The 26977-nt window shown below is 50.4% G+C and overlaps 1 protein-coding gene across 1 annotated transcript; it reads left to right on the plus strand.

The window, feature by feature from the left end:
• Positions 1-23849: 23849 nt before the first annotated feature.
• LOC136579942 (olfactory receptor 2C1-like) lies at positions 23850-24791 on the plus strand. The gene has a single exon (XM_066580052.1). It carries the CDS (start codon positions 23850-23852, stop codon positions 24789-24791), a length of 942 nt encoding a protein of 313 aa, XP_066436149.1.
• The last annotated feature ends 2186 nt before the right edge of the window (positions 24792-26977 follow it).

A 26977-nucleotide genomic window follows, 5' to 3' on the forward strand; every position in this document is an offset into this window, starting at 1 on the left:
CCATACCTGGAAGACAGCTGATCACAACCACACCTATGAATACAGCTGACCACACCAACAGCTGGAAGACAGCTGACCACACCCACACCTTAGAAGATAGCTGACCACACCCACACCTGGAAAGACAGCTGACCACACCTCTGAAGACAGCAGACCACACCCACACCTGAGAAGACAGCTGACCACAACCACACCTCTAAAGACAGCTGACCACAGCCACACCTGGGAAGACAGCTGACCACACCCAAACCTTGGAAGACAGCTGACCACAACCACACCTTTGAAGACAGCTGACCACACCCATACCTGGAAGACAGCCGACCACGCCCACACCATGGAAGATAGCTGACCACACCCACACCTTAGAAGACAGCTGACCACACCCACACCTGGAAAGACAGCTAATCACACCTACACCTGGAAAGACAACTAATCACACCTACACCTGGAAGACAGCTGACCACACCCACACCTTAGAAGATAGCTGAATGTACCCACACTTGGGAAGACAGCTAACCACACCTCTGAAGACAGCTGACCACAACCACACCTATGAAGACAGCAGACCACAACCACAACTATGAAGACAGCTGACCAAACTCACACCTGGGAAGACAGCTGACCACACCTACACCTCTGAAGACAGCTGACCACACCCACACCTGAAAAGACAGCTGACCACACCCACTCCTGGGAAGACAGCTGACCACAACCACACCAATGAAGACAGCTGACCACAACCACACCTATGAAGACAGCTGACCACACCCATACCTGGGAAGACAGCTGACCAAAACCACACCTATGAAGACAGCTGACCACAACCATACCTCTGAAGACAGCTGACCACACCCACACCTGAAAAGACAGCTGACCACACCAACTCCTGGGAAGACAGCTAACCACAACCACACCTATGAAGACAGCTGACCACACCCACACCTGGGTAGACAGCCGACCACACCCACACCATGGAAGATAGCTGACCGCACCCACACCTTAGAAGACAGCTAATCACACCTACACCTGGAAGACAGCTGACCACAGCCACACCTTAGAAGATAGCTGAATACACCTACACATGGGAACACGGCTGACCACACCTCTGAAGACAGCTGATCACACCCACTCCTGGGAAGACAGCTGACCACAACCACACCTATGAAGACAGCAGACCACAACCATACCTATGATGACAGCTGACCACACCCACACCTGGGAAGACAGCTGACCACACCCACACATCTGAACACAGCTGACCACACCAACACCGTGGAAGATAGCTGGCCACACCCACACCTTGGAAGATAGCTGACCACACCCACACCTTGGAAAATAGCTTACCACACCCACACCTTGGAAGACAGCTGACCACAACCACACCTAGATAGACAGCTGACCACACCCACACCTTGGAAAATAGCTTACCACACCCACACCTTGGAAGACAGCTGACCAAAACCACTCCTATGAAGACATCTTACCCCTCCCACTCCTGAGAAGACAGCTGATCACAACCACACCTATGAAGACAGCTGACCACACCCACACCTGGAAAGACAGCTGACCACACCCAAACTTGGAAGATAGCCGACCACACCCACACCTTGGAAGACAGCTGACCATAACCACACCTATGAAAATCGCTTACCCCAGCCACTCCTGGGAAGACAGCTAACAACCACACCAGGGAAGAAAGCTGACCACACCCACACCTGAGAAGACAGTTGACCGCACCTGAGAAGACAGCTGACCACACCCACATCTGGGAAGACAGCTGTCCACAACCACACCTGGGAAGACAGCTGACCACACCTACACCTCTGAAGACAGCTGACCACACCCACATCTGAGAAGACAGCTGACCACACCTACTTCTGGGAAGACAGCTGACCACACCCACACCTGGAAAGACAGCTGACCACATCCATACCGGGAAGACAGCTGACCAAAACCACTCCTATGAAGATAGCTTACCCCTCCCACTCCTGAGAAGACAGCTGATCACAACCACACCTATGAAGATAGCTGAACACACCCACACCTGGGAAGACAGCTGACCACACCCACACCAGGGAAGACAGCTGTCCACATCCACAGTTGACCACACCTGAGAAGAGAGCAGACCACATCTACACGTGGAAGACAGCTGACCACACCCACACCTATGAAGACAGTTGACCACACCCACACCTGAGAAGACAGCTTACCATACCCACTCCTGGGAAGACAGCTGACCAGAACCACACCTCTGAAGACAGCTCACCACACCCACACCTGGGAAGACAGCTGACCACAACCACACCTATGAAGACAGCTGACCACACCCACATCTGGAAAGACAGCTGTCCACACCCACACTTGAGAAGACAATTGACCACACCTGAGAAGAGAGCTGACCACATCCACACCAGGAAGACAGCTGACCACAACAATACCTCTGAAGACAGCTGACCACACCCACACCTGGGAAGACAGCTGATCACAACCACACCTATGAAGACAGCTAACCACACCCACATCTGGAAAGACAGCTGTCCACACCCACACTTGAGAAGACAATTGACCACACCTGAGAAGAGAGCTGACCACATCCACACCAGGAAGACAGCTGACCACAGCCACACCTTAGAAGCCAGCTGACCACACCCACACCTCTGAAGACAGCTGACCACACCCACACCTGAGAAGGCAGCTGACCACACCCACTCCTGCAAAGACAGCTGACCACAATCACACCTCTGAAGACAGTTGACCACAACCACACCTCTGAAGACAGCTCACCACACCCACACCTTGGAAGACAGCCGACCACACTCACACCTTGGAAGACAGCTGACCACAACCACTCCTGGGAAGACAGCTGACCACAACCACACCTCTGAAGACAGCTGACCACACCCAAACTTGGAAGATAGCCGACCACACCCACACCTTGGAAGACAGCTGACCATAACCACACCTATGAAAATCGCTTACCCCAGCCACTCCTGGGAAGACAGCTAACAACCACACCAGGGAAGAAAGCTGACCACACCCACACCTGAGAAGACAGTTGACCGCACCTGAGAAGACAGCTGACCACACCCACATCTGGGAAGACAGCTGTCCACAACCACACCTGGGAAGACAGCTGACCACACCTACACCTCTGAAGACAGCTGACCACACCCACATCTGAGAAGACAGCTGACCACACCTACTTCTGGGAAGACAGCTGACCACACCCACACCTGGAAAGACAGCTGACCACATCCATACCGGGAAGACAGCTGACCAAAACCACTCCTATGAAGATAGCTTACCCCTCCCACTCCTGAGAAGACAGCTGATCACAACCACACCTATGAAGATAGCTGAACACACCCACACCTGGGAAGACAGCTGACCACACCCACACCAGGGAAGACAGCTGTCCACATCCACAGTTGACCACACCTGAGAAGAGAGCAGACCACATCTACACGTGGAAGACAGCTGACCACACCCACACCTATGAAGACAGTTGACCACACCCACACCTGAGAAGACAGCTTACCATACCCACTCCTGGGAAGACAGCTGACCAGAACCACACCTCTGAAGACAGCTCACCACACCCACACCTGGGAAGACAGCTGACCACAACCACACCTATGAAGACAGCTGACCACACCCACATCTGGAAAGACAGCTGTCCACACCCACACTTGAGAAGACAATTGACCACACCTGAGAAGAGAGCTGACCACATCCACACCAGGAAGACAGCTGACCACAACAATACCTCTGAAGACAGCTGACCACACCCACACCTGGGAAGACAGCTGATCACAACCACACCTATGAAGACAGCTAACCACACCCACATCTGGAAAGACAGCTGTCCACACCCACACTTGAGAAGACAATTGACCACACCTGAGAAGAGAGCTGACCACATCCACACCAGGAAGACAGCTGACCACAGCCACACCTTAGAAGCCAGCTGACCACACCCACACCTCTGAAGACAGCTGACCACACCCACACCTGAGAAGGCAGCTGACCACACCCACTCCTGCAAAGACAGCTGACCACAATCACACCTCTGAAGACAGTTGACCACAACCACACCTCTGAAGACAGCTCACCACACCCACACCTTGGAAGACAGCCGACCACACTCACACCTTGGAAGACAGCTGACCACAACCACTCCTGGGAAGACAGCTGACCACAACCACACCTCTGAAGACAGCTGACCACACCCACACCTGAGAAGACAGCTGACCACACCCACTCCTGCAAAGACAGCTGACCACATCCACACCTCTGAAGATAGCTCACCACACCCACACCTTGGAAGATAGCCAACCACACTCACACCTTGGAAGACAGCTGACCACAACCACTCCTGGGAAGACAGCTGACCACACCCACACCTATGAAGACAGCTGACCACACCCACACCTGAGAAGACAGCTGACCACACCCACTCCTGCAAAGACAGCTGACCACATCCACACCTATGAAGACAGCTGACCGCAACCACACCTCTGAAGACAGCTCACCACAACCACACCTTGGAAGATAGCCGACCACACTCACACCTTGGAAGACAGCTGACCACAACCACTGCTGGGAAGACAGCTGACCACACCCACACCTCTGAAGACAGCTGACCACACCCACACCTGGAAAGACAGCCGACCACACCCACACATTAGAAGACAGCTGACCACACCCAGACCTGAGAAGACAGCTGACCACATCCACACCTGGAAGACAGCTGACCACACTCACACCTCTGAAGACAGTTGTGGAAACTCGATACTTAAAGGGGTTGTCTCGCGAAAGCAAGTGGGGTTCAGCACTTCTGTATGGCCATATTAATGCACTTTGTAATATACATTGTGCATTAAATATGAGCCATACAGAAGTTATTCACTTACCTTCCCTGCGCTGGCGTCCCCGTCTCCATGGCTCCGTCTAATTGCCCGATTAGACACGCTTGCGCAGAAGGGTCTTCTGCCTTCGGTTCGGTTCAGCAGCAGCGGCGTTGTGGCTCCACCCCCTTCTACGCGTCATCGCGTAGCTTCGCCCCGTCACGTGTGCCGATTCCAGCCAATCAGGAGGCTGGGGACGCCAGCGCAGGGAAGGTAAGTGAATAACTTCTGTATGGCTCATATTTAATGCACGATGTATATTACAAAGTGCATTAATATGGCCATACAGAAGTGTATAGACCCACTTGCTGCCGCGAGACAACCCCTTTAAGGCTACCAGTTGTCACCCCCGACACACAATCAATGCCATACCACTCATGGAATTTATTAGGGCAAAACGCATATGCACTAATACATCAATACATCAAGCTATAATATGTCAGAAAATCAAATCTGTACCCGCTTGGCGAGCAGAAGTTACAACCCACAAATTGTGAGGAATGCTAAGGACAAGGTTAGTAAAATGGACAGAGAGACCTTACTGTACAAAGATTAAGATTGATCTGATGGTCGATCCAGCACAATGATCTTCACTGCACCATACAGCAGGGAATCCCCACAGATAAGAAAGTTATTCTTCTCCTACCTTCCAAGATGATGATTTAAAATCTATCTTAGACAAAGGCGTGCTATGCACCTCTCACAGAAACCGTACTATTGGGGACAGAGTATCGAAGAATTTTATATGTCAGAAACCCAAAAACAATTAGATTAATATTAATGGATTCTTCCAATGTGCGGACCCCCGATGTGGGTGTTGTCAGTACACCCTCAATAAATCTAGGGAATTCAATAACCCCCAGAACAACAAAAAATACTAAATCATCTATAATAATCTATATAATAGTATGCACCCTGTGCAACCTACTCTATGTGGGATGTACCTCCAGGAGACTACATACCAGAATAGCAGAACATCGGAGGGACAGCCAGAAAAATGTATTAGGAAAATCAGGGGCTGCAAATCACTTCATCCTAAAACATGGCGGTGAGACCAAAGATTCCTCATGTTTGGGGATAGACAGAGTTTGGAAAAATAGGAAACAAAAGGTAGAAATGAAGGATATCCTCCGCAGGGAAGCGGATTGGATCCTGGAACTAAATACTAGATTCCCATTTGGTATGAATTACAGAACGGATTTATTCTGTGTTTATTAAAAAACAAAAAGAAGGGCTTTTTAAATGTTTTTTCTTTCTTGACTTCTGCTCTGTAATTTGTAGTGAACTCATGTATCCTGCAATCGTTTTATTACCATGCAGAGATAATCTATGAGATCTGGGAGTGTGCATTCAGAAGAAAGGAGAGACATTTTTTTTTCTCTTTTCTTCTTGACTTCTGCTCTGTAGATTTTGGTGAACTCCTATACCCTGCAATCGTTTTATGACTATGCAGAGATAGCTCATGTAACTATATATCTAGGAGATCTAAGAGCATGTATTCCAAAAAAAAATATTTTTTTTTATTTATTTTTTTTTCCTCATGGACTTTTACTTTGTTGGGATTTTTGCCTTCCAGATTCCTTTACATTTTCACCTATTTATCGCTGCATAGATGTATTCAAATACTACTTTCCAGATATCCACATACATACTTGTTCCTCTGTCTGTCTGTTTTAACCCTTCTGTAACAAATCTCTGTATGCTGGTTACATGTGGTGCAATTAACCCCTGCACCCCCTGCACCCCATCCTCAGCCATCTCTAGCACACACAGGTATTGCTCCTTTGATTTTAATTTGTATTTTGTCTATAAATGTCTTGTGTATTTCATACCTCAGAGCTGTTGATAAAGGCTACAATAGCCGAAACGCGTTCAGCGCGAACCTGTGAGCTGGATGCTGTTTTTACTTAATAAGGAATGAAATTTTTTTTAACGGCAGCAGCTCCTCTCCACTTCTACTTTTATTTATATGACCACACCCACTCCTGTGAAGACAGCTGACCACACCCACTCCTGTGAAGACAGCTGACCACACCCACTCCTGTGAAGACAGCTGACCACACCCACTCCTGCGAAGACAGCTGACCACACCCACACCTTGGAAGATAGCCGACCACACTCACACCTTGGAAGATAGCCGACCACACCCAGACCTGGGAACACAACTGTTATGTGTACTGAACTATGATGATTGGCTGACTGGAGACAGACACACGCCCTGTCAGCACAATCCCCCACGCCTGAGCAGGAAAGCTGCAGATTATCTGTATTACCACCAATCCCAGGAGACAGAGATGACAGCTGCCAGCCAATCAATGCAGCGCTCGATGAAACAATGCGATGGCTGTGATTGGTACATCCAGCTCTGCACTGATTGGCTGAGCAGCGCTCTAAGAATCAATCAACAGTCATCACGTTGTGGAGGTGGGATTTTGGAATTGGCTGAATGGCGTTCAGCTTAGCGGATTCTCTGCATCTCCGGCGGCGGCTTCTCCTCACTCCACAGCAGACATTGCTATCACGGCTGCAGATGCAGAGACGAACGCTGATATGGATTTTCTTGTTTATTTATTATCATTGTTTTTTTTCTTTTTAAATATCCACCAATTTTCATTTCATAATAATTTTTTCAGTTTAATATATCATTTTCTCTTTTTTAATTGATAGACTTTCGACTAGTATAGCCAGTATATAGAAACACCCACAGTTAGGGCTCATTCACACCAGTGTACGAGTACAATGCTGCAAGCTTCGTACCATTGTACTCATCACAGCGCCGATGCTCTGCCAGCAGAGATTGTATACGGGCTGCACATGTCTGGGATTCTGGCGTCACGAACATGCACTGTGTGACTTTTAAAAAAAATTCAAATTCCCTGCTCTGTACAGAGCGCAGTTGTGTATTAAACGCTGCGCAGCGTCCCATAGGGTGTCTCAGGACACGAGGCACACGCTGAGGAGCTGGGAAGGTAAAGTGGTCACATGTCATGGCGGCACTTACCAGGCTCCTTCCAGGAGGGACACACATAGCCTCGGCTAGTGCAGCACACCCCTAGGAGAGGGATGCCCAATAAACAAGGAAACAGTATATAAGGTTGTCACGGGTGACGCCATCGTTCTGTTACCCACCGGAATGAACCTCAGTAGTCTCATGCAGACATTAACTCCTCACGTGCTGCAGCTGTGCAATACACATAACAGGAGACAAGACCACTCTGCACCGCGCATCTACACAAAAGAAGTGACATGTATGACACTTATGGAGGGGCCAGCAACATAGACTTCTGGCCACTGCATGCTGCCCATTGACAGGCATTGCCTGCTGGGATTTATTTCTCCTGTGTTTTATATGCGGTGTTCCCTCGCAGCTGCAATGCAGGTGTGAATGAAAGAATGAAAGTCCAGTTTCATCGCCTCCACTTACCGTCTGTTATGCACAGGAAACATGCAGTGACAATATGCTTGTGTGAAGGAGCCATAACGGACATTCTGCAACTATTCCTCATTGTTTTTTTCAATATCCAGTTTCAGCATTAATGCGCAAATTTATTATGCATACTCCATTTAGTGAGCGAGGAGACTTATAAGGTCATGCAAGCTCCTCTGGGTAATTTATGCAAATAAGGAAGATGAAAAAATACTTCTGCAGCGCCCCCTATTGGATGGCAGCATTCCTACAAATCAATGTGACTTTTGGCACCTGTCTTTTTTGCAGCTCCCATAGGAATCTATGGGAACCACCAGCGTATATCGGTCAAAAGATAGGGCAAGACCTAGTTTTCTGGCAGCGTATAAATCCGGTCGCAGATTTCGGTTATGTCCTATTTTTTCCGACACAACGTCTTTACGTGGCTGAGACTCGGACATCTTATAATAAAAATAATATTTATTTGTATGGCGCCAACTTATTCCGCAGCGCTTTCAGGCATGGGAGAACACAGACAATGCAACAATTGCATGTGGTATACAATCCGTTTTAAACAAAGGGGTGGGGGTGATACTGGAGATACAAGGTGGGGGGGGTGATACTGGAGGTACAAGGTGGGGGGGTGATACTGGAGGTACAAGGTGTGGGGGGGGGGTGATACTGGAGGTACAAGGTGGGGGGTGATACTGGAGGTACAAGGTGGGGGGGGGTGATACTGGAGGTACAAGTTGTGTGGGGGGGGTGATACTGGAGGTACAAGGTGGGGGGGGGTGATACTGGAGGTACAAGGTGGGGGGTGATACTGGAGGTACAAGGTGGGGGGGGGTGATACTGGAGGTACAAGGTGTGGGGGGGTGATACTGGAGGTACAAGGTGGGGGGGGTGATACTGGAGGTACAAGGTGGGGGGGGGTGATGAGGCACAGAGGAACACAGTCATCTGAACAGATACATTGGAAACCACACACTTCCTTCCTCAGCAGCGCTGAGAAGAGGAACAGCTGCGCTCTGAAGACCAGGAAAAGGTGAGTATATGGGGGGCTCCATTACTACTGGGAGACTGTGGGGGTCACTGTTACTACTGAGGCTAATATAGGGGTTACTATTACTACTAAGGCCAATGTGGAGGACACTATTATTGCTGGGGCCGATACAGACGACACAATTACTACTGGGGCCACTCTGTACGTGGCAGTCTACCTCAAGCTGACTTACAGTATGTTTACACATGGCAGAAACGCTGGAATGTCCGCAGCAAAATTTCCACAGCTAATTACACAGCACTTCCGTATCCAAAACCAGTCAAAATCTGTACTATTGAAATCTGCCACATATCCGCAGTTGATTTCATACTATGTGGCGCTCCCACTCAACTCTTTGAAAGGCTTCCAATTCCCAGTAGCCTGGTTGGGTGCAATGCTACTGGTCAGGTGAGGCTGATCAGGTGAGACCCCTACAGGCCACTGTGAACCAGACATTCCGCAGCATTTCCACCATGTACGTCAGCTTGAGGTATGTTGCCATGTGCAGAGTGGTCCTACTAGTAACAGTGTCCCCATATCGGCCTCAGTAGGAATAGTGACCCCCATAGTGGCCTCGGTAGTAATAGTGACCCCCACAGTGGTCCCAGTAGTAATAGTGACCTAACAGTGGCACCTGTAGGAATAGTGGCCTCAGTAGTAAAAGTAACCCCATAGTGATCCCAGTAGCAATAGGGATGCCCACAGTGGCCTCGGTAGTAATAGTGACCTAAGTAGTAATAGTGACCCGCACAAGGCCCCAGTAGTAATAGTGGCCACACTAGTAATAGTAATCCCACAGTGGTCCTAGTAGTAATAGCCCCAGTAGTAATATTGACCCCACAGTGGCCCCAGTAGTAATAGTGATCTCCACAGTGGCCTCGGCAGTAATAGTAACCCCCACAGTGGCCACAATAGTAATAATAACCCCCACCTTGGCCCCAATAGTAATAGTAACCCCCAGCGTGGCCCCAATAGTAATAGTGACCCCCACAGTGGTCCCAGTAGTAATAGTGACCTCCACAGTGTCCTTGGTAGTAATAGTAACCCCTACAGTGGCCACAATAGTAATAATAACCCCCACCTTGGCCCCAATAGTAATAGTAACCCCTACAGTGGCACCAGTAGTAATAGTGACCTCCACAGTGGCTCCAGTAGTAATAATAACCCCCACAGTGGCACCAGTAGTAATAGTGACCTCCACAGTGGCTCCAGTAGTAATAGTGATCTCCACAGTGGCCCCAGTAGTAATAGTGACCTCCACAGTGGCTCCAGTAGTAATAATAACCCCCACAGTGGCACCAGTAGTAATAGTGACCTCCACAGTGGCTCCAGTAGTAATAGTGATCTCCACAGTGGCCCCAGTAGTAATAGTGACCTCCACAGTGGCTCCAGTAGTAATAATAACCCCCACAGTGGCACCAGTAGTAATAGTGACCTCCACAGTGGCTCCAGTAGTAATAGTGATCTCCACAGTGGCCCCAGTAGTAATAGTGACCTCCACAGTGGCCCCAGTAGTAATAGTGACCTCCACAGTGTCCTTGGTAGTAATAGTAACCCCTACAGTGGCCACAATAGTAATAATAACCCCCACCTTGGCCCCAATAGTAATAGTAACCCCCAGAGTGGCTCCAGTAGTAATAGTGACCTCAGTAGTAAAAGTGAACCTCCACAGTGGCCCCAGTAGTAATAGTGACCTCCACAGTGTCCTTGGTAGTAATAGTAACCCCTACAGTGGCCACAATAGTAATAATAACCCCCAACTTGGCCCCAATAGTAATAGTAACCCCCAGAGTGGCTCCAGTAGTAATAGTGACCTCAGTAGTAAAAGTGACCCTCCACAGTGGCCCCAATAGTAATAGCAACCTCAGTATTTTTAGTGACACCCACAGTGGCCCTAGTAGTAATAGTGATCCCTACAGTGGCCTCCCCACTAGAATGTGCTCCCTGCTTCGGAGTGCCGTGCGGTGTGCATCTTGTTCAATGCATAACGCTGTACAAGTTTTGAGTGTGTTGTGCATTTGGAAGCCCAGATCCTGGATCTAAATGAGCAGCTTGTAACACTGAGATACATTGACATCATGGAAAGGAGTTTGCTGCTCACTGAGTAGGCACTCGCTGGAGTAGATATGGGGGCAGATGGTAGTGCATGAAAGCAGGGGGAACAGACAGCCAGCTGGGTGACAGTTAGATGGGGTAGAGGGCAGAGAACCAGGGAGGCTGGTCCTGAACTGGCACAACCCAACAAGTCTGCAACGTTGGCAGATGAGGGGGATGCCATTACAGAGCCAGCACCACTGCAGCACGACATGTCCTCTGACCACCAGAGGGATGACTTCTCCACTGAGAAGGGGACGGGGAGCGTAGGGCAGGCTAGACAGGTCCTAGTGGTGGGGGACTCAATTATAAGGGGGACAGATAGGGCAATCTGCCATAAAGACTGGGCTCGTCAAACGGTGTGTTGTCTTCCTGGCGCTTGACTACCACACATTGCAGATTGGGTAACAGATTACTGGGAGGGGCTGCTGAGGATCCAGGAGTCATGGTGCACATTGGCACCAACAACAAAGTTAGTGGTCATTGGAGGGCCCTCAAAAATGATTGCATGGGTCTAGGATCCAAGCTTAGGGCAACGACCTCCAGGGTAGTTTTCATGGAAATACTACCAGTACCTAAAGCCACACTAGAAAGGCAGCAGGATCTTAGGGAGGTAAAGAAGTGGCTCCGGAGTTGGTGTAAGAAGGAGGGATTTGGGTTCCTGGAGAACTGGGCTGACTTTGCTGTCGTCTACAGACTCTACCGTAGGGACGGGCGGCATCTTAATGTGGAGGTGGCTAGAAGGCTGGAGGAGTGTTTAAACTAGGGACTGGGGGAGGGCAGCAAGAGAAATAGGGGGAAGATAGTGTAGACAGAGTTCTGGGAGATAGGCCGCCTGCACACGGGCGGAAATCCCGCGGCGGGATTTCCCGCGGGATTTCCGCCACTGAAAGTTTGCATAGGAGTGCATTACAATACGCACTCCTATGCAGACGGCCACGGTTTGGCCGCGCGATATATCGCGCGGCAAACAAACCGCGGCATGTCCTATTTTTGTGCGGGGCTCGCACTCACCCGGCCGCCGGCTCCGGTCTGCGCATGCGCCGGCTGCGCGGCAGCCGTCACATGAAAGAGCCGGGGCCGCCAGGCGCGGGTGAGTACGCGCTCGTCTCTTCAGGCTCTCGGGTCGGGTCCCGCGGCGAGAATTCTCGCTGCCGGATCCGACTCGCTCGTCTGCAGGCGGTCTAAGCAATTGAAATGGGGGTCAAGCGGGGGAGGGGGGAGTTAGTATAGATACAACTGACAGAGCAGCAAATAGGACTGTAAGTAGCACAAATATAGACAGTAACCACAAGCATATAAACTGTAGGGCTACAAATGCAAGAAGTCTGATCGGTAAAGTGGGTGAGCTTGAAGTGAGAATGTCTGAAGAAAACGATGATATAGTAGGAATAACGGAAACATGGCTTGATGAAAAATGCTACTGGGCGGTGAACCTACAGGGTTACAATCTCTTCAGAAGAGACCACTAGCAACGGTGGCCACATCAGAGTACAAACCATTAAGGAGGGTTCCATGTGGAACTCTCTCTGCCTGAGGACATGATGATGGCACAACCTGAGTTTTAGAGTGGACTAGACCCGGCCGCCAAAGATCACGATGGCTGATACTGGCATGGATATCACGCCACTGAAAGAAGCAAAACCGAAAAACATGGAGGAGCTCACATATTACAGCCACAAACGTCTTTCTAGATCTCTATAGTATTACAGGATATACACATTAAATAACCAGAAGGGTTGTTGGTCTCCAACATTGATCCAGGGATTATTCTGACTGCCATTATGGAGTTGGGTAGAATTTTTTCCCCCTAGGGTGGGGTAAATTGGCTTCTGCCCACAGGTTTTTTTTTACCTTCGTCTGGATCAACAATGGGGTGGTGGAAACAGGCTGAACTAGATGGACATCTGTCTTCTTTCGGTCTTACATACTATGTTACTATTTTACAGTGGCCTCAGTAGTAATAACGACCCCCACAGTGACCTTAGTAGTAATTGTGTCCTTACATTGGCCCCAGTAGTAATACTGATCCCCACAGTAGCCTCAGTAGTAATAGTGACCCCTATGTTGACTCCAGTAGTAATAGAGCCCACCTGAAACCCTTATACTTACCTCCTCCTGGTCTTTAGGACGCCGCTGTTCCTTCACTTAGCGCTGCTGTGAGTAAAAGTGTGTACGACTGCAGCAACACCTCCACCCTTCTCCTCTCCTCTTGCAGAACCTAGAAGGAGATGTCAGGGGAGGAAGATCCTGGGTGCACACACTGCTGTCAGTATGTGCATTCCGCAGCAGCGCTGCACAGTGATTATGTAGTGGCCCAGACTTTGGGGTCCCCTCCAGCACTTCAGAATACATGCTTGGAATTTGTCTTGTTTAACTGTCTTCAATGTGGAATGCATCAGATTTATGTGTATTGGAGTTTGCAAGCATGAAAGGGTTAATGTCTGGTCATGTCTGGAAAATGTATCTATGTGTCTAGCTGTTGATTGGTCTGTGTTCACGTGATGTGTTAGGTTGAGAGGCATCTGTAGTTAGTGAGTTAGCTAGAGAAGAGAGTTGGAGGTAAGAGAGGAGAGATGGAAGAAGCTGAGAGATGGTCTGCCGCTCATGTTTGGGCCCAGGAACCCTCCATATAGAGATTGAAAGCCTGGACATGATGGAAACGCGTGGGAGTACAGCGCAAGTACCGCAGGTATCCGGAGATATGGAAAACCGCAGCTTAGTGAGGAAAAAAGTAAACGGAGCGGACCGAACATTCCCGGCTCTCCTTGACAAATACTCTCTGTTGCTGGACTACTTTCTTCGACCGGAATGATCCAAGATGGAACGTTGGTGTCACAAGTGACAAATAGGTCTTAAGGTAACCCTGGTTACTAATTGTTGGTCTCCCCCCTGTAGTAAGGAGGTCGGGTTCCTAGCCACCCGTAGTGAGGAGACGGTAGAGCTCCATGACAAGGTTATTTCTCTACCCCGCTGTCTCCTCGGCTGAGGGCCCGCTCCTTTACCAGGCGGTGAGCCACAGCACCCTGGTTGGGAATCACCTTCATGGTGACCCCGCATCCCGAAAGCAGGACAAATGGCTGTCCCGCCTGGGACCCACGGGAAAGTGGGATAGAGTCCCAAAGCGGGACTGTCCCACCTAAATTGGGAAGCCCGGTCACCTTACAGGATGGTTTGATGAAGATTCCGTCGTCTTAAGAGGTTTTTGGCTAAAATGAGCTGAAAATACCAAATGGCAATATATTGTGTGGAGGGAGTAAAGGCTGAGCCAGAAGTCACATCAGAGATCCTGGGGCGGTGAGACGTCCCGAGGAGACGCAGGCGGCCCCTGAGAGCTCCTTGTGCCTCCGGAGCGGGGGTATAAATGGAGAGCAGCGGCGGAGAGGCTCCCATTGTGACGCCGGCTGAGGTGAGTGCCGCACCTTCCTTCTATGTTGCTGTTTGTGTTACATTCGTTCTAGTTTGATGTTTCTAGAAGACGCCGTGTAGATTTTGCACCCATTAAAGGGGTTTATGCCCCAGAAAACCCCTTTAAGACAAAACAAATCTCCTTCCGTCCCTGATTCCTATGACTTTAGTCGCAGCTTCGGACTGATTAACCATTGCCTGCCCAGATGCTCCTGTCCCCCGCTGAACATGCGACACCCGAGAACCGACCGCGACACGCTGTGAAGAATGCAGAGAGGACGGCGTCCCCGAGCAGGGACCGCTCCGACGCACCTTGGCTTCAGAAATACAGACGTTTTTTCATATGTGCGCAGCGCGTGGCCGGCTGTTCCCTCCGTATTTGCTCCGTGTGTCGGGGATTGGTCTCCAGATGCATTTTTCACACCCACAAAAAACTGAAGTAAGCCCAATTCTATTCTCTACATCCGTTAAAAAAAATAAAGGACTGCACACGGATGACACATAGACTGCACACAGATGACACATGGACTGCACACGGATAACACATAGACTGCACACGGATGACACATAGACTGCACACAGATGACACATGGACTGCACACGGATAACACATAGACTGCACACAGATGACACATAGACTGCACACGGATAACACATAGACTGCACACAGATGACACATGGAGTGCACACGGATAACACATGGACTGCACACAGATGACACATGGACTGCACAAGGATAACACATGGACTGCACACAGATGACACATGGAGTGCACAAGGATAACACATGAACTGCACACAGATGACACACGGACTGCGCAAGGATAACACATGGACTGCGCACAGATGACACACGGACTGCACAAGGATAACACATGAACTGCACACAGATGACACACGGACTGCGCAAGGATAACACATGGACTGCGCACAGATGACACATGGACTGCACACAGATGACACATGGACTGCACACGGATAACACACAGACAGAACATGGATGACACACGGACTGCACATGGATAACACACAGTCAGAACATGGATGACACACTGACTGCACACTGATGACACACAGACAGAACATGGATGACACATGGACTGCACACGGATAACACATGGACTGCACACTGATGACACATGGACTGCACACGGATAACACACAGACAGAACATGGATGACACACAGACAGAACATGGATGACACACGGACTACACATGGATAACACACAGTCAGAACATGGATGACACACTGACTGCACACTGATGACACACAGACAGAACATGGATGACACATGGACTGCACATGGATAACACATGGACTGCACACTGATGACACATAGACTGCCCATGGATAACACACAGACAGAACATGGATGACACACGGACTGCACATGGATGACACATGGACTGCACACTGATGACACATGGACTGCCCATGAATAACACACAGACAGAACATGGATGACACACAGACTGCACACAGATGACACACGGACTGAACACTGATGACATATGGACTGCACACGGATGACACATGAATGACACACGGACTGCACATGGATGACACACGGACTGCACATGGATAACACATGGACTGCACACTGATGACACATGGACTGCCCATGGATAACACACAGACAGAACATGGATGACACACGGACTGAACACTGATGACATATGGACTGCACACGGATAACACATGAATGACACATGGACTGCACACTGATGACACACGGACTGAACATGGATGACGCACAGACTGCACACGGATGAAACATGGATTGATCACACACGGATGATACATGGATGCCATCTGGGTGCTGTCTGTTTTTCTTCTCTCACTATTGACTAGTATTGGTGAATCCGCTCCATAAGGGCCCCTTCGGACGACCGTATTTGCGCTCGGATGGACTCCATTGATGTCTGCGGGGTAATTCTCATGAATGTGTTTTTGGCGTACATTTCGTGGACCGCCTCCATCCTTCTGCGTTTTGCGCAGCTGAGGCCCCGCAGACCGATTCGGGAGCAGCGCAACTCTGTGAAAAACAAGAAAACATCTGGGCCTCGTTAGTGTAAATAGCCTTTAACATCGGGGCGGGGAACGAGCGTGGGAACAGGCCCTGCGTGCGCAAAAAGTGCAGTACAATGCGCCCATGCACACGCAAGTCTACCCCGTTCATGGCACAAATGCGTGGCGTCATGAGCATTTTTACCTTTCCGTAGTTATTTAGCAGATTACACACATGAGATAAAGCTCACGTGTCGGGGCCAAAATATAACAATAGGTGTAAAAATATATAACGAGCATATATAACGAGCAGGACACGTGTGTGGTGTATAGAGGAATGAACGAACAGGAGACCTGGGGTGTAAAGAGGAATGAATAGGAGACTATGTGGTTTATAGAGGAATGAATGAACTGGAGACCTGGGGTGTATAGAGGAATGAATGAACAGGAGACCTGGGGTGTATAGAGGAATGAATGAACAGGAGACCTGGGGTGTATAGAGGAATGAATGAACAGGAGACCTGGGGTGTAAAGAGGAATGAATAGGAGACTATGTGGTTGATAGAGTAATGAATGAACAGATTATGTCAGTGGTTTATAGAGAAATGAATGAACAGGAGACTATGTGTTTTATAGAGGAATGAATGAACAGGAGGTCTGTGTGGTTTATAGAGACATGAATGAACAGAAGTAAAGTGTTTTTAGAGGACTGAATGAACAGGAGACGTGTGTGGTTTATAGAGTAGTGAATGAGTGGGGGTGAGTGTGATTTATAGAGGAATGGATGAAGAGGAGACTATGTGGTTTATAGAGGGATGAACTAACAGGAGGTGTTTGTTGTGTAAGGAGGAATGAATGAACTGATTATGTGTGTGGTTTATAGAGTAATGAATGAGCAGGAGGCGTGTGTGGTTTATAGAGGAATGAACCAACATGACATATAAACGATGACTAATGATTTCCCTGTGCTCACAGTCGTGGAATGAACGAGCTGTAAATGCAGTCTGCCGCAATCGCACTTTATGTCCTCTTCATTCCATGACTACAATCACTTCTGAGGAATGTCTGTTCATTCAGTTATGAGTTACACGTACGCTTTGTCTCTTCCGCTTCGGGACGCGTTTGTCTTAAACGGGAACATTTTTAAACCTTCCTTTAGATTTTCGCTAACTGGTAATATTGGTCATTCTTTTTGTTCATTCCTTTTCGTGTGTCCTGAATTAACGGCATGGGCGGCGGAGCCAATCATTAGGGCAGCTCAGACCGCCTCAGACTGCAGTCTTGCTGTAAGGCCGGGGTGTCAGACTCCTTCCCACGGGGGGCCATATCCGCATCATGGCTGCCTTCAGGGACGTTGGGGGGGTTCATTCACCAGGGCGGATTTGCGCTCCTAGTTAGGCCGCGGAATTCCCGCTCCTGGAAGCTGCATTAGGATTGGGTTAACAAACGCAATCCCATGCAGACGGCCACGATTTGGCCGCGCGAAATCTCGCACGGAAAACAAACCGCAGCATGAGCCCCGCACAGAAACGTCACTCACCGGCCGCCAGCTCCGCTCTGCGCATGCACTAGGGGGCGTTATTACATTGTGAGGGCAAAATGAGCATTGTGTTTTTGTGGCACAAGGGTGGAGCGAGTACTCTGTGGGGCTGTATTACTGTGCAGGGGGCACTGGGAGAAGCACTGAGAGGGGCATTGGGGGGCGGGGGGGGGGGGGGGGGGGAGCCGGATAGGAAGAACAGGGACGACTTGTGGCTGCAAGAAATCTTCATGGTTGTCTAGACCCAGAAAAAGAAGACAAACTAAAACAGACGAAGAGAAGATGTCATCTGTGGTCATTGGAGGTAACTGCACTGTAATCACTATTACTGTGTAGAGCAGGTATCTGACTATTGATGACTCCATTACTCAGAGGTGTTCTAGAGCTGAGCTTCCACCACGGATCTATCCTAGCACTGGAGCTCGTCCGACACCGGGTCATCCAGCAGGATCCCAAGAACACCGGCAAGTCTGCATGGCTGAAAGAGGAAAGAATTACGATGCTGAAACGCCCAAGTCACAGCCCAGACCTCCACCCAAGAGATGCTGCAACGGCCGAGTCACAGACCAGACCTCAACCCAAGAGATGCTACAACAGCCGAGTCACAGCCCAGACCTCAACCCAAGAGATGCTGAAACGGCCGAGTCACAGCCCAGACCTCAACCCAAGAGATGCTGCAACGGCCGAGTCACAGCCCAGACCTCAACCCAAGAGATGCTGCAACGGCCGAGTCACAGCCCAGACCTCCACCCAAGAGATGCTGCAACGGCCGAGTCACAGCCCAGACCTCAACCCAAGAGATGCTGCAACGGCCGAGTCACAGCCCAGACCTCCACCCAATAGATGCTGCAACGGCCGAGTCACAGCCCAGACCTCCACCCAATAGATGCTGCAACGGCCGAGTCACAGCCCAGACCTCCACCCAATAGATGCTGCAACGGCCGAGTCACAGCCCAGACCTCCACCCAATAGATGCTGCAACAGCCGAGTCACAGCCCAGACCTCAACCAAAGAGATGCTGCAATGGCCGAGTCACAGCCTAGACCTCAACCCAAGAGATGCTGCAACGGCCGAGTCACAGCCCAGACCTCAACCCAATAGATGCTGCAACGGCCAAGTCACAGTCCAAAACTTCACCCAATAGATGCTGCAACGGCCGAGTGACAGCCCAGATCTGAACCCAATAGATGCTGCAACGGCCGAGTGACAGCCCAGACCTCCACCCAGTAGATGCTGCAACAGCCGAGTCACAGCCCAGACCAGAACCCAATAGATGCTACAACGGCCGAGTGACAGCCCAGACCTCAACCCAATAGATGCTGCAACGGCCGAGTCACAGCCTAGACCTCCACCCAGTAGATGCTGCAACGGCCGAGTCACAGCCCAGACCTCCACCCAATAGATGCTGCAACGGCCAAGTCACAGTCCAGACCTCCACCCAGTAGATGCTGCAACGGCCAAGTCACAGTCCAGACCTCCACCCAATAGATGCTGCAATGGCCGAGTCACAGCCCAGACCTCCACCCAAGAGATGCTGCAACGGCCGAGTCACAGCCCAGACCTCCACCCAATAGATGCTGCAACGGCCGAGTCACAGCCCAGACCAGAACCCAATAGATGCTACAACGGCCGAGTCACAGCCCAGACCTCCATCCAATAGATGATGCAACGGCCGAGTCACAGCCCAGACCTCCATCCAATAGATGCTACAACGGCCAAGTCACAGCCCAGACCTCAACCCAATAGATGCTGCAACGGCCGAGTCACAGCCTAGACCTCCACCCAGTAGATGCTGCAACGGCCGAGTCACAGCCCAGACCTCCACCCAATAGATGCTGCAACGGCCGAGTCACAGCCCAGACCTCCACCCAGTAGATGCTGCAATGGCCGAGTCACAGCCCAGACCTCAACCCAATAGATGCTGCAACGGCCAAGTCACAGTCCAAAACTTCACCCAATAGATGCTACAACGGCCGAGTGACAGCCCAGACCTCAACCCAATAGATGCTGCAACGGCCGAGTCACAGCCTAGACCTCCACCCAGTAGATGCTGCAACGGCCGAGTCACAGCCCAGACCTCCACCCAATAGATGCTGCAACGGCCGAGTCACAGCCCAGACCTCCACCCAGTAGATGCTGCAATGGCCGAGTCACAGCCCAGACCTCAACCCAATAGATGCTGCAACGGCCAAGTCACAGCCCGGACCTCCACCCAGTAGATGCTGCAACAGCCTAGTGACAGCCCAGACCAGAACCCAATAGATGCTGCAACAGCCAAATCTCAACCCAGACCTCCACCCAGTAGATGCTGCAATGGCCGAGTCACAGCCCAGTAGATGCTGCAGTGTGACCCTACGAGAGGCGGGCAGAACCAGAAGTCCGCGAACCTCAAGGAGCTGAAGCAACGCTGGAAGAAGAACAGGACAAGAGCATTGTGAGAGATGATACAGAAAATAATTACTTCAAGTTGTTACTGCTAAAGGTGCTTCTACAAGCTGCTGATTAAAGGGGCGTACTTAAAGGGGTGCTCCGGACACTGGGCAACATTTCCAAAACTTCCCTAACATTTACATTTATCGCATTATTCCAAACCTCCATCTAAATCCTCAGTCAGCACTTTTTTGCCGACGGGCGCCATCGCTGCCCTCCGACAGCTTCAGATTTCCACATTGTTATTTAAATGTGGGGAGAGCAAAAACTGCATCTCCCACAATGCCCCACTGCCAGCTACTGACGAGTGCGCATCATGACTGCAGAAGCGGTGTCATCGTTACAGAATGTGAAGGCACTGAGCATGTCTGACCGGTAAAACAGCGGGGTGTACAGGATGTAACCATGGGATGCCACCGGAGAAGGAAGGGAGGGTGCCCAGGCATGGCCATAGCCTGCGGATCTGTAAGACAAGTCCTCACACTCCATCGTCTTATGGAGAATATGACTTTCACTCTGAATGGCCCGAATACCCGTTTAAAGTGGTTGTCCAGCTGTAAACTATTGATGGTCTATCCTTGGGATAGGCCACCAATATAAGATCAGCAGGGGTCAGCTGTTCTCCGGGCCATCATGTTCATGCACTGGGCTGAATTATGCAAGAAGCAGCCAGGCTAAGTTCCCATTCACTTCAATGTAAGCTGAGCCTGCAGTACCAAGCCTGACCACCACAGTGAGAATAGAGCTGTCTGCTTCCTGCTGGAGTGGACAGGGAAAGAGCTGACCCACTGCGGCTTTGGGTGGCAGCCCCCCACCAATCTGCTATTGTTTGCCTATTCTGCAGATGGGCCATCAATAGTTCACAACTGGACAGCCCTTTTAGTTTTTCACACACTGTTCTGCATTTTGGCCTAGTTTTTGGTAAATACATTTTGAGTCGGTATAACTTGTCATTTGTGATTCTTCATCTGAGGTTGTATTTATCGAGTTTAAGGCTTTCTAAGGGCCAGATGTTTTTTTATCATGCCCTGATACGTAAACCCACAGCACTCGTGAGGATGTACTTAGTCTTTCTCATGAGAGTACCTATATGTATATACATCATTTTTTGGGAGGGGTTAAACAAGTGCATTGAGGGTTGTGACTGTAGTAGCACTCTCGCTACTGGTGCCCCCCGATCAGCCATATTTCACAATGACCACAAGTTGGCCGTGTGCCTTTACATGGCAGAGACCCATTGGAGTCCCGATGCGGCTCTGCTGCGTAACATATGGTATCTATTACACGGGGGGTCATACAACAGCCGAGGCCTCCTGCTATTGACATCCTAGCTACTCTGTAGACTCTGTGGATAGGGCAGGCTCAGGCGATAGGTAGGCAACCTACTAGGGCGTCACCTCACTACAGGTCAGAGGGGGGCGCTATGTTATGACTAGGGCAGGCAACCTACTAGGGCGTCACCTCACTACAGGTCAGAGGGGGGCGCTATGTTATGGCTAGGGCAGGCAACCTACTAGGGCGACACCTCACTACAGGTCAGAGGGGGGCGCTATGTTATGGCTAGGGCAGGCAACCTACTAGGGCGTCACCTCACTACAGGTCAGAGGGGGGCGCTATGTTATGACTAGGGCAGGCAACCTACTAGAGCGTCACCTCACTACAGGTCAGAGGGGGGCGCTATGTTATGACTAGGGCAGGCAATTTACTAGGGCTTCGCCTCACTACAGGTCAGAGGGGGGCGCTATGTTATGGCTAGGGCAGGCAACCTACTAGGGCGTCACCTCACTACAGGTCAGAGGGGGGCGCTATGTTATGGCTAGGGCAGGCAACCTACTAGGGCGTCACCTCACTACAGGTCAGAGGGGGGCGCTATGTTATGGCTAGGGCAGGCAACCTACTAGGGCGTCACCTCACTACAGGTCAGAGGGGGGCGCTATGTTATGACTAGGGCAGGCAACCTACTAGGGCGTCACCTCACTACAGTTCAGAGGGGGGCGCTATGTTATGACTAGGGCAGGCAACCTACTAGGGCGTCACCTCACTACAGGTCAGAGGGGGGCGCTATGTTATGACTAGGGCAGGCAACCTACTAGGGCGTCACCTCACTACAGTTCAGAGGGGGGCGCTATGTTATGACTAGGGCAGGCAACCTACTAGGGCGTCACCTCACTACAGGTCAGAGGGGGGCGCTATGTTAATGGGACATTTTTTTAATTTTACAACCCTTAACTGAATAAAATGAGCCCCTCCAGCAGTGATGGAAGCCGTCATTGTTACACTGGTCCCTGGGAGCATCTGTTGTGGTGCTCATCACTCGGTGCTCCTGGTTGGTCCTCCTCTGCTTTGGGCGCCGGTGCTGCACTGAATTCCGATGCTGCCAAGTCCGCATGCAGTGCGTGTCGGTGTCGGGCCATTGTAGGCTGCGGAGCCCGAGTTTAACTGCTAGTTCTGCACCCACTATAGCTATACCCCTGGCCATATATATCTGGGCTGCTGACACTGCCGTCTTTGGGGAAAATTGGCAGGATGGTCTGGGCCAAACGGAAAAGAAAAAGTAAAGAGAGTCACCAATTAACCATTTATTTTGCCTATATCACTACTTCTCATTAGTGAGGTGGCTTGTAATGGTTTCTAGGAGTTGGGTGGAGCAATTTTCCCAATCTGCCTAGGATGCAGAATCACCTCACCCCGGCCCTGGAATAGAGCTTTTGGTTGCTCACTAGCGCCCCTACCCCTCTCTGACGGTGAGAGCCTTATCCATTATGTGCCGACGTGGTGTGGATATAAAAGTGATGTAAGAATGCCACATATCGGGCCATCGGTCACATCTCTATATCCACAGGACAGCATGGTCCCATACATTACATTGAACCACTGGTCTCATCCACAGGAACCCCGGATGCCCATAATTTCTGCGCATGCCTCTGCTTCACCCTACCTCACCCAGTAAACTGTAAATCAAGTATAGCAGATATCATATTAACCCTCTTTTATTTCTATCAGTGACCAATCTATGGCGACCAGCAACCCAACCAACTCCACCACCATCATATTTGTTCTCTTGGGTCTACCTGACGCTCCGCAGCTTCTTTGTGTGACCTTTGTAGCCTTCGTGAGTATATACATGATGACATTGGCTGGCAATGTGTCTATCCTCACAGCCATCATCTCAGATGCCCGTCTTCATACGCCCATGTACTTTTTCCTGGCCAATCTTTCGGTCCTGGAGATGTGCTACACGACCATCACCCTACCCAACATCCTCAACAACATAATAAGACGAAGCAACCGCATTTCCTTCCAGGCTTGCATCTGCCAGGTCTATCTCTTCACGCTTTGTGCTACCGTTGAGTGCGTCCTACTTGGTATAATGGCCTACGATCGTTACGTTGCCATTTGTATTCCTTTACGGTATATGAATATCATGAGCAAAGAGCGATGTCTTCAGCTGGCGTCTACCACATGGATGACCGGGATCCTCAACTCCATTATCCAGTCCACTCCAGCATCTCTCCTGCCCTATTGTGGTCTCAACAAGATTGAGCGCCTCTACTGCGAGGTCCAGCCCCTTCTCCAATTGTCTTGTAGCGACACGTCCCTCAACAAGATGCTGACCACGGGGTCTGCATCCTTTTTTGGGATTGGGTTTATGACTTTTATTTTGGTGACCTATGTCTTTATAGTTTCAGCCATTCTCCGGATCCCATCGTTGTTGGGACGGTTGAAGGCCTTTTCCACCTGCAGCTCCCACATCACTGTGGTTGTCATGTACTACGGAGCCCTCATCTTCATGTACCTACGGCCAACGTCTAGCGATTCCCGGAGGATGGACAGCGTTATCTCCGCTATGTACTGCATGGTCATCCCAGTCCTGAACCCCATTATCTACAGCCTGAGGAACACAGATGTGAAACGTTCCATAAGAAGCATTATGATGATGAAGAGACTCCCTTGAGCGAAATGACGTCTCCTGGACGATGGAGAACACAAGAAGGCAAAGCAGTGGTTAGATAATACCAGTCGGCTGGTCTGGAGCTCGGTGATTGGTAGACACATTGACCAGAGATCCGCCACGCTTATAGTCCTGCCGTTACACAATGTCTCTGCGGCATCTTCACTTACCTTACCCCCCTTTAGTTGTTATTGGCGGCAGTCTTCGGGTCCGTATAATGTATTGCATCTATTATATTTTTGGAGGGAATCCTGCTATTGGTTTCTTTTGTTTGTTTTTTTACAGTTTCCTTCATGCAGCGAAGTGCGATTGTTCCCAGCGAGAGGAGCCGAGTCGCCCCGTAGAGAGGAGACCTTGTAGGGGCCCACAGACATACATGGTGTCCCAGCAGCTTCCGGATCTCTCAGGGTCTGCAGCACCGACAACACTGCTGACCTGATGATCTCCAAACACTAATTCAGGGACCGTAAATCCTTCATCTGGGTTTGTATTCTTTTAAATGCAGGTTAACCCCCCCCCCCCCCCCCGCATGCCCATGCCTCCTCAGAAGTCTGTGTGTATATATATATATGCCTCTTCAGATCTGTTTCATTCTGCCTGATGAAGGCCCCTGAGAGATCTGGAAGCTGCTGGAACATCATGTATGTCTGTGGGCCCCTACAAGGTCTCCTCTCGCTGGGGACAATCGCACTTCGCCCCACTGGGACTCCGGGCTGAACCTATTTTTTGTTGGTGATGGATGCTTCTCTGCGGGTCGCTGCGATTAGGATGCAAACATTACAGGTTTTCTTTAGGTTTTGGCACTTTTGCACAATAAGAAAACCTTCTTTTTTTGCATGGCTGCACTCAGACCTCCATGTTCCGTGGCGCCGCTCTGCGGTGTTTGTGTGACGAGCCGCCGCTTAGATTGGCACCATTTTGGGGCACATATGACTTAATAGTATTTGCTGTGCAGAATAAAGATGTGTTTCATGGATTGTTCGTGTCGTTACAGAATCTCCGGGACGTGCGCAGGAAAGGTTTATTATTGCATGGGCTTTTTACTATTTTGTTTTTATGTCCCTGTAGGGAACCTGAGCCTGTAATGCTCTGACAATACACTGCAATACTTCTGTACTGCAATGCATTATCAGTTATCATAGCAATCACAGGCCATGGCAGACCCAGAACCATTGCCATGGTAACCCAATGACCCTCCATGATTACATGGCGGAGGCGTCCTCCATCTCTGAACTCTTTACATGCCGTGATGAATATTGCTTTCAGCGTGTAAGGACTTAACAGCGGGGATCGCTGCTTTCACTAATCCCCATTGTTGCGATGCGCGGCGGCTGCAGATGGCAGCAGCTCAGCTTCTGAGCCCACGCCGTCTGCAGGACGTTACTGTATGCCCGTTTGTGGGAACCCCTTCTAACCCAGAGCGGGCATTTATGTCCTGGGGCAGAAGGTCAGAAAACAGCTCCACACCTGGTCTATGGCTACATCTGGTATTGCAGTGAAGCACATAATCCACGGGCAGAAGCCGCCATGTCTCCTGGTCCTACAGGCAGGTGGAGCTCTGGTAGTGTTTGGTCAGCCTTTCCACTCCTTGCATAGGGCCGTGTCTGCTATTGTGCAGCTGTGCTACAATGTCTACATAGGGCACTGTGATGGGCACTGCGGCGGGCACTGCGGCGGGCACTGCGATGGGCACTGCCACTACATCTGTTGTGGTCACCCGGTATCCGTACTCCCCGGCTCCACCGTAAATATCCCCGTTTAGCCCAGCCGAGGGTTCGTATTCCTGTCCGCGGCGCCAAACACTGTTATGTCAGGGCAACCAGGAGCTGCGCAAATGGGAAGAAAGCGTTCCCGCAGGACCCCGGCCGGCCGTCTAAACCTCCTCCCACCTTCCAGAGCCTCGTCCTAGCGGTCCTTATACACAGGACGATTGTCCTTAAGACTCCCACGCTCCTACGGGCAGCGACCGGACAGTAATTGTGCCGTGTACACGCAGGCAGCGACTGGACAGTAATCGTGCCGTATACACGCAGGCAGCGACCGGACAGTAATCGTCCCGTGTACACGCAGGCAGCGACCGGACAGTAATCGTGCCGTATACACGCAGGCAGCGACCGGACAGTAATCGTCCCGTGTACACGCAGGCAGCGACCGGACAGTAATCGTGCCGTGTACACGCAGGCAGCGAC

This window comes from Eleutherodactylus coqui, chromosome 10 (genome assembly GCF_035609145.1).
Source record: "Eleutherodactylus coqui strain aEleCoq1 chromosome 10, aEleCoq1.hap1, whole genome shotgun sequence".
NCBI classification, from domain to species: Eukaryota; Metazoa; Chordata; class Amphibia; order Anura; family Eleutherodactylidae; genus Eleutherodactylus; species Eleutherodactylus coqui.